Source organism: Chroicocephalus ridibundus, chromosome 2, assembly GCF_963924245.1.
Source record: "Chroicocephalus ridibundus chromosome 2, bChrRid1.1, whole genome shotgun sequence".
Lineage (NCBI taxonomy): Eukaryota > Metazoa > Chordata > Aves > Charadriiformes > Laridae > Chroicocephalus > Chroicocephalus ridibundus.
Window position 1 is genome coordinate 105,158,934 of NC_086285.1, and position 9,532 is coordinate 105,168,465.

At 40.5% G+C, this 9,532-nt stretch overlaps 1 protein-coding gene across 6 annotated transcripts in view; it reads left to right on the forward strand.

Moving 5' to 3' along the window:
- ZNF516 (zinc finger protein 516) overlaps positions 1-9,051 on the forward strand; it is a 104,611-nt gene extending 95,560 nt beyond the window's left edge. For 4 of the 6 annotated variants that reach the window (XM_063326415.1, XM_063326414.1, XM_063326416.1 and 1 more), the window contains one exon: positions 5,982-9,051. In XM_063326415.1, coding sequence (XP_063182485.1) covers positions 5,982-6,232 — 251 coding nt within the window. In that variant the 3' untranslated portion in view covers positions 6,233-9,051. The remainder of the gene's footprint in view (positions 1-5,981) is intronic. The other 2 variants (XR_010069987.1, XM_063326418.1) reach the window with 2 other exon arrangements.
- Positions 9,052-9,532: the final 481 nt, after the last annotated feature.

A 9,532-nucleotide genomic window follows, 5' to 3' on the forward strand; every position in this document is an offset into this window, starting at 1 on the left:
GGTTTCAGGGCATGCCTTCTCGTGGATGGTTTTCTTTCATTGTGAAGCTGCTTCCAGCATCACTCACTTTTCTTTTCATCCATGTTTTTAGTTTAATTTTGGCTACAGCACTTTTCCTGTCTCCTGCTAAACAATTGCAGGTGGTTTCACCATGCTTAGAGAATGCATCTCCATGCTAGTTCTGCCTTCCTGAAGTTTATGAGTTGGTTTCTACTTGCTCGGTAAGCATCCTTTCTGGGCACCACCACGTTGTATAATTCACGTGCTGCAGCCTTCATGGAGACTCTTAGCAACTTCTCTGTTGCACTTGCATCTTTCTGGCCCAAAGGCTATGCGGGGAACCCAGCCACTGCCACAGGAGTATCTGAGTTGCTGTCAGGCCATAGGAGCAGCCAATAACTCACCTCATAAAGTTTTCAAGATGACAAAGCACTTCAGTAGTTGTTGCGGGCAACGTTTGCTTTGCTTTCATGGGACAGTAGCAGCAAAGTTGTGCTATAGTTGGAAAACTAGATGAAAGTGTTCTCCTTGCGATGCTTATCTAATAAAATTGTGCAAGGACATACCTCTCAGTAGAAATATGTGACAGAGTGAAACACTGCGGCTCTGCAAACTAGCTCAACTAGTCTTTGGTTCTCCTTGGTTTAGTAATGTAGATTTGGTAAACCGAAGCATCTTTAGAATGCTCTTTCATCTTTCACGCTCATGGTTTTACCTCGTGTGTGGCTGAGATCAAATTCTGAAGGCATCTGGGCTTTTTTCCTCTAAAAGCCAATGTAAGGTTACAGTTGGAAATACCTTTCCAAAAAACTATGGAATGGTTGTATCTGTCAAAAAAGAGATGTGGCAACTCAGTCCACATCTGGACTCGTTTTGTAATTTGGGTTATATTACTGCACAATAAAATTACTCATAATCTTGTCTTTGTAAACTACTGCTATGCCAGAATTTATTGACTAACTTCTTCCACGGCAAATGTAGTTTGCTCTTGCAGTCTCAGTCCGTGTCAATCTGTCTTCAAAGTATTTGATTAAATTACAACATCTCTCAATGCAGCAGAATACTACTGGGTAGGGGTTAGCTTCATGAATCGCTTCATCTCTTGCCAGTCAGTATTTCTTCCACAGAAGCTGCGGTATGATCACTTCTCCAGCAGATAGTTCCCTTTCTTTTGTCTTGTTTGCTTCTCAGTATCAGCCTTTGTCTCAGTTTGTCAGCGTCTGTGTCGGTAAGGATTATTCAGTTGTCTGCCGTTTTGCTTGTTCTCATCGCGAGCAGGCTTTGCGCTCCCCCAGAAGACTCCTCCACCTGCACAGTCCCTGGGCGTTAGAGAGGGAACATGCTCATTTCTACCTGCAGCTGTAGGGGCCTTTAGAAGCGCAGAAACAAGCTTGCACTGAGAACGATGCCTGCAGCATTCTGGTAACATTATGATTTCCCACTTTAAACATTGTCACTCCGTGTCTTCATTTCGTTTCTTAATTGGGGACAGATCTATTCATGAGAGTTTATGGTGTAAAGTCAGTTCAAGTTACAGAAGTGCCATGCACATGCTCCAAGCAAGAAACAATAGTTGCCACGTACGGTAGCTTGAGAATGAAAGGTGGTTTTTTTAATGTTAAGTGGAAAGGATTCACTTTACATAATGTTTCCTCCTCACAGGTAAAATATCTTCCCCTGAGTAGTCTGCTAAAGAGTAAAAATATTAACATTAGTATTTCACAGTTCCCCCACTCCCTTCAGTAGTCAACCAGACGATCATCTCTGAAGGTTTCCTTTATGAAAGAATGTTAGGTAGGGCTTTTAAAATCCCCCAGCATAGTAGCTTACAACAGTGATACATTATATAGCAGTTTTCTCACGGAGTAATTCTAATTCCGAATGTTAAAAATAGGGTCTACAGCCACGCTTTTTAAAAATGAGCCAGCTAAATCTATATTTAGGTGTCTAAATAGGAAACCTGCTTTATGGTGGTGAATCACCAGCAGGAGATGCAGGTGTTCAGCATCACTGAAAAGCAGGCCACCTATAGGGGTGTGTAAAGACGACCATACACACCCAGTTTTGATAATATTAGCACTGGGCTGTATTTCATACTTTGTTATCAGCACCAATGAAATATAAACAAAATGTAGGAAATAAGATGTTCATTTCCTTCATAACATTATTTACTGTGGTTTCTTACTTTTACCTGACTGCTTTGAAAAAACCAGAGGAGGACATTTTTACATCAAATGAATTTCCCATGAACTCTGGAATATTTCCTGTTCTTCTTTGTCTAAAGGACAAAAAACGCTCATTACATACCCCAAGTCAATACAATCTGTGCAAAGTCATGTAGATTCTCTTGAAATGCTGCCATATTAAATGTACTGAATATTCTGAATATTTTTATAAATGCTAAATATCCCAATATATCCATAATTAAGCTTGCTTATCCACAATGAATATGTATCTTAATTTGGAATACACTAAGCAGCATCCAAAGACCTGATTTAGTAGGCATGAATTCGCCTAAGCTCCAGTTGCTTATACACGGTAAGACAAAAACTGGCTCCCCTTCGGAAGGGTCCCTGCGACCGCGCATATCTTGAAGCCGCTGCAGCTCTCAAAGCAAAGCTCTCCTAAAGCATGCGGACATTTCAGAGGCACTGCCTGGTGCTGCAGCGTTGCAGCCAGAATTCCCAAGTGCATTCAGTGGCACAGGAGTTCAGTCTCTAGCCTCCTTTTGCAAAAGGGTGACAGCCGTGGTGTAGCAATTTCTAATACACATGCCTTGCGTTTAACTTCTGCTGCTGCTGCGTTTTTAAAAACATATAAAAACTTGGCCCGCTTTAGGAATATAGTTTATCCTCTGTCGGTGCTACAGTATGCTCTAAAAATGTTAAGGGACAAGTTATTGGGTGTTCAGAAGGCATGATTTACTGGTTAGCAACGAGGAATAGTTCTGTCTAATTGAGAATATGTGAAGCAGATTTGCAGTGCTGGAGCCAGAGACACCAAGTTCTCTGCCTTTCGTGCGAGTGAAGCAAGCAAAACCCCCAGAACTCCAACCTTTTCCCTCTCCGGAAAAATACCCTTTTACTCACAGAAAATCAATTAAAATCTACAGCCCAGAAAAAAAAGCAAAGTGTTGGTATTATGGCTATGTCTGGCTGAAGCTTTCCCCATGCCAGAAGGCAGTGATGGTCCTTTTCTGGGAAAGAGTTGTGGACACCACCACTCTTGGGCCTCATTCACTGAAGAGAGAGGTGTGCAGTGGGTCCTGTGTGACAGGGATAAACCACCTTCATTAAGGAGTCGTAAGCCTTAATTTTCTCCACCGTTAGTATTTTAAAATACTATTTCTTGCAGTGTTCAATACTTGAGATAGCATAAATGCGAATAGTCAGAATTTGGCTGATAGACAGATTGGAAAGAACCATCAAGAAAACACTATATATATATTTTTTAATAAATAAATATATATTATTTTTTTAATATATATATATATAAACACACACACATATATCGTAAGGGAGTTTGGGAGAAGGGCTGGGGGCATCTGGTACCTCTAATGTTTTTATAGTCCAGCACCACTACAGCCCTGCTTGTCCTAAAGCAACTTTGGAGAGAAGGGGAGGAGCAAAAAAATAAGAACATATTTAAAAGTTACTTAAACCATTGGTTTCTGAGTTTAGTTGGGTTTGGTTGGGCTTTATTTGCATTTGAAATTTTAGCGCTGTCTGTTAGAAGTCCTATTTATGACATTTGTTCATATGAAATGTCTTGCCCCAGTTCCTTGCAGAGTTTCTGCTAAAGACCATGATTAATAGTTCAGTCCTCATTATTGCAAATGTTATTTTTAAATAGTTATTCTGAGAACAAGAATTCCATTAATCAAAATAATAGATAATGAACAAATAAATGGCAACCTAATTTGTCTCGTTCATACATATGGAGATTATAATGCAAACAATCAAGGAATCATGGAAGCTGCTGTACCGGCATCTGAGTAATATGCATGTACTGTATGTCCGTTAGTTTCTGAGCGTTATAGACAGGATTAGCAGCTTTAGTTCTTGTCCCAACACTTCCCCCTTGCCAGCAAACTGGAGCGGTATCTGTGCTCCAAACAGATCATAGCAATTTATTTCAATATGTCACGCGATAATCTGTCTCCAATATCTTAACATGCACACAAACTGATTTTTTTCCTATTAACTGGTGAAAAGCACTAGAAGTTGGTATGAAAGCAGCTTTTGGCATGGAAGCTATAGGTTTCACTTAAGAAAAGATCTGGTTTTCCCCTTCAAAATGCCGGAAGGAAAGAAAGCCTACTTTTTAAACCGATAAACGTTTCACATCGGGAAGAATTCAGTCCAGCTGTGTGTCAGCTGGTTCAAAATCTGACTACCCCCTCGGGCCGGTGTGGGTACAAGGGGGTGAGCCATTGGGTGCGTTTTGGCACGCGTGAAGCTCAGGTGCTGTTGCCCCGTGAAACTGGGAGCACTGCCGTGGCGTCCACCCACCCACTGGCCCTGATCCCTCTGCGCCTCCCTGCCAGGTAGGAGGAGGATGGATTACCCTTTTTCATGGTCCGTGGGTGGATGGTACCCGGACCTGCGGGGCACCCCTCTGCCGCCCAGCACCCCCCAGGCTGCCCATCCCAAAAAAGCACCCCAAATGACACCCCTTTTTTCAGTTCTTACCCAGGGAAACTGGGCCGAGGCGCCTACCATCCCCTTTCCCTCCCTCCCTCCCTCTCTCCATCCCTCCCTCCCTCCCTTTTCCCGGCTTGGCGAAACCCTGCTGCGTTCCCCCGTGTACGTAGAGCCGGTTCGATACGAGACGTTTTAATGATGAATGCCTCCTCCTGGAATTGTGGCTCTGTCTCTCAGGCATGATGCAGCCGCGCAAAAATGTAAAGCATCTTTCTTGGTTTACTGCAGGAAATTCAGCATCCAACTAAGGAAGTTTTATCACATCTCTCATTCAGTTACTGTTTCCTACATTTCAAATATACTGCCGTCTGTACAGCAGCTTTTTTTTTCTTTAATTTTGTTGCAAATCTTTCCGACTTAAACCAAACTTTGACTGGTAAATGTCATGAATCTCAGGCCAGGTTTAATTAGGAATTTTCTAAATCTATTAACAAAAGAGATGCACTTAATACATTATGTCAACCAGAGCTGGGCTTTCTTTAGCTATTTCGAGGGCTGCCATAGGCACAGCTTGAAACTTGCTTGGATTTTACATGGGTGCCGTATTTTATGTTGCATTAATTTAAAATGGTCTGTTTCACTTCATCAAGACTTTAGCTTAAGGATAATGCATTTATGTAAGATTAATCTTGCCATGTTGTTTTAGGATCAGGATTGTAAACTGCATTGTTCCGACAGTGATGTTCTAAATGTCATTTTAAAGCTTTTCTTGGGAGCTGCAGGCTCCCGCTTATTCATGATGTTATCTTTAATTTCACTTGATTTTAGAATATCCCTGCTATTTTTTTCAACGTGGTAATTATTCATGAAAATTGGCTAAAAAAAAATAAAAGGAAGATGACAAGGGGGGAAAAAAAGCCGCCTTAGTATTTGACAGACCTGCGCAAGAATTCAGTTTTTCTTCTTTTAGCTGCTTTTGTGACCTCAAACTTCAGCCTTTTTAAAACACTGGTCTAGTTATGAATCCCTCTGGGCTATCTCAAAATTCTGCTTTTTGGAGGCCTCTTCTTCCCCTCCTTGTTCTCAGCCTTCTCTGAACTGCCCCATCAGACGCTATTACTTGCTCTTCTAGTCCGTCAGGGACTGTGTATGGGCCTGACACGCTTTGTCTTGCTGGAGGTGATGAAAAATAAACCCAAAAAACTTCCGATGTGGGGGGCCAAAATGAACGTAGGTGATGCTAATAAAGGGTAACGAACGCCAGCAGGGGCTTGCTGGAGGGTTGCGCGTGGGAGCAGAGGCGAGAATGAGCTTTTCTCTGTCTCGTCCTTCTTGCAGGGGAGAGACCACGGAGGTGCAGAGGTCGCCCACACGCTGCCTCTCCGGAAGGGAACCTAGAGCCCCGGCAGAGGAGCCCCCGGGCCAGCGGCCCCCACCCCGACGGGCAGTGCTGGCGGCCCCCCGTGCCCCGGCGGCTACCGAGCAGCCTCCCTGCCAGCCATCGCCTCGCCCGCAGCCGCTGCGCAGGACTGAAACCAGCGCTCTGCGAGGAGGGGGGTGCCTCTGCGCTGTTAATCATTTTAAAATAAATGAAGATGCTACACAAGATATATATAAATTGACGTACTAATCAGTCCCATGGTTCCTTATTTCCTTTATAATAAACAGTGGAGTTGGCAAGCACTGTGGCAGCACAAGGCATCTATATTAATCAAGAGAAGTTTGAGACACTGGAAAAATTAAACTTTATGTGATTTGGACAGCATGAAGAAGTTAAGCACTGTAACAAAAACCTCCCTGATGCTCACAATGACTATTTGATACATTTGAAAAACAGCAGTGGATTCGAGGGCTGGAGAAGTATTAATTAATGAAACTGCCACTGCCTGTCATGCTGAAAAGCAAATTAGAAAAAAAAAAAAAAACAAAACAAAACAGAGAGAGGAAGAAGGGGGGGGTGCGGGGAAAAGGTGGCATTCGGTGCTGAGAAAGCAATGCTTGATGAAGGATTAAAGGGACTAAAGAGAAAGACCGTCATTCTGCAATAGTTTGTTTCATTACAGTTTGGGGACCACTTGCATTTCTAGTGCTCTTGCTCTTGACTGCGCACCATTAATAGTATGTGAATATGGAAATTGAAACACTTCCAGAGAAAAGCTTCTGTTCTGCTTTGGAAAAGAAAAGCTAGTCGAACACTAAGAAAAAAAAAAAAAACAAAACACCAGGCTTCTGTGTTTTACTCTCAGGACCTTTTTTTGTAACAGGGCTACTTTCTTCGACCTGGTCACAAAGGAAGTCTTCATGTTAAGAAAAAAAAAATTAATAAAATAAAACAAAACGCTCAGCTCTCTAACGCCGCTGATCTGTATGTTTAGAAGAGAAAAGGTGTCACTGAACAAGTTGAGGCAGCCCTTGGGCCCATACAGTACTCTCTGCTCCTGCATTTGGTTCGGCGGGTTCACTTCTCCTTTCCTGGGCCCGATGACGTTTCGGAAAGACGAGGAACTTCTTTTGTGGTGGCAGGTTAATGTTCATATAAATGTGTCATGTCTTGTACTTGGTGATCACTGGTGGTGTTAGGAAAAAAAAAAAAAAGGCAAAAAAAAAAAAAGCTTTATATACCTCTTCTACAGTAACTCTTTAACTGCAAGTTTTCAAGGTGGGGTTGTGGCACATAACAGGTTGTTAAACCGTGCGGTGTAAGCAATTAAAAATGTATTCCACAGATATAAATATTTTCTTTTCTTATTGCTGTGACACTATGTGTGATGGTAATATTTCTGAGAGTTTCAGATTTTGCACATATAATTTTATGCATTATCAAAAGTTACTGCTGCCTTGAAAGAAAATGTTCTGTGAAAATTTTTGCAAAAGCTTTACTAGTTTTTTTTAAATTGTAACATTTTGTAAAGGCAGGAAATGGATTAAAAAGAAAACCCTAGCATGCTAAATATATTTTTCAACAAAGCAATAATTTTACATGTACAGAAATTATGCTAACCTTTAATACAGGTGAGAGCAACAGTTTACTTAATACAATAACGGAATAGTGCTGTTTTTGTAGAAATGGGCTTCTGACACAAAGATTTGTTTAAAAAAAAAAAATCAGAAAAAAAGCGTGATCTTTCTGTTCTAACAGTTTTGGCGGGCGGGGGGTTGCTTTTTTTAAAAAAAAAATCTAGTCAGCAATTGGTTCTGGATACTACTTGTTACTTGTTTTAAATTACTTGACAGTTTTTGTTACTTCGCAACACTTGCAACAATGCAAATTAACTTTCTTATGTATTTTTTTTAAACTAGTTTTTCCTTATGCTATTACACCAGATGTATACCAGAATTCTCTGTAAGTCTCGGTGTAGTTAGGAATGTCTGTGCAAATACTTATAAGTGACTGTAATTAACTGTTCTGTGAAGTTATTTTTGAGGGAGGTTGCATAGACACATTCCATTGTACACCAAAAAAAAAAAAAAAGAGAAAAAAAAAACAAAAAATGAAATATTTTGCTGTGTTGCTTAATGATTATCATTTTGGGTTTGCACTAGCTTTCTCAGTTTGTTTTGTTTGGGTTGGTTTTTTGTGTTCTTTTTTTTTGTTGTTGTTGTTGCGCTTCTGTTTTGTTGCTTTTCTGAGTCATATTTTCCATGAGTGAAAGTAATGCAGTTCAGGAATGCACAAAAGCTAGTTGCTTAGCCTATTTGTTTGTGTTTTAGTTATTAAAAACTCTTCTGTACCCAAAATGGCACAAAAGTGTAGTCTACATTTGTAATTTCTCCCCCCCCTTTTTTTTTTTTTTTTTTTTTTTAAATTGCATTTGTTTGCAAGCTGATCTAGAAAATCTGAGTTAATATTTAGAGCCAAAAGCTTTTTTTTCTGGAGCTTTTCTTCCAGAATCTCTGACAGAGAAGCTAGTGCTGTCACTGCCATTACCAGGGTACTAATCAGCAAAGTTTACAATCATAATTTAGCTCCATGAAGAACAACAGTAGGGGAAATCAGTTTAAATAATTATATGCTGTGTATAGCACAGAAATGAGATTTTCACTTAATTAAACAAGAAATAAGAGTGGGTGGGGGAAAACCAACCTTAAAGACCATCTGTTTTCAGAGGCAAATCCCACAATTTCTTTTTTTCTTCTTTATCATTGTATTGTATTGATTTGTTATTTTAGTTAGGCCATAGTATTTAAAATGAGTTGTGTTCCTTATTTATTTAGTCAATGGGCTTTGATCAGCTCTTTTAAGCAACGTGATAACTTTTTTTGGCATGACATGCTCCTGTAAAGCCCTTTTATGACTGTTACAGGGACTTTCTACTACCTCTACCAATCTACTGTTTCTTCTTCTTACAGGTTTTTATGGTGTTGCAAGTCTAATGTAACTTAGACAATAAAGGGTTTGATTATCTACGCTGCAGATTCTCAGTGTATCTGCCATCTCTCTCCCCCTCTCTCTCTCTCTCTTTCTCTCTCCCTCTCTCTGGTTTTCGTGTGGTTTACTGTAGCTAAAGTGCAGAAGACCTTTTTTATTCTAGCTGAAGTGAAAGACCACCTTCCTCTCCACAGTATTTTTGTACCCTCAATGTTGTGCACTGACCGAAAAGGCGAACTTGGAGAACACTTACTCCACGGAGCTCATCAGCTACTATGTGGCCATCATGCTGTTTGCATGCTTGGAATTCCTTCTGTCAGAAATGCTACAAGTGAATGGGTACATACTGCAAAATGGAAAGCAAATTGAAAAGCCAAAACAGTTTTTAGTTTTATATTTCAAAACCACTTAAAGTCGAAAAGCCTTAGCATAAATTGCTGCCCTCATCCTATGGAAGACTCTGCCTGTATGAAACCAACTAGTTAAGAAAATTATCCTTTGGAAAACAGCATCCTCTTGT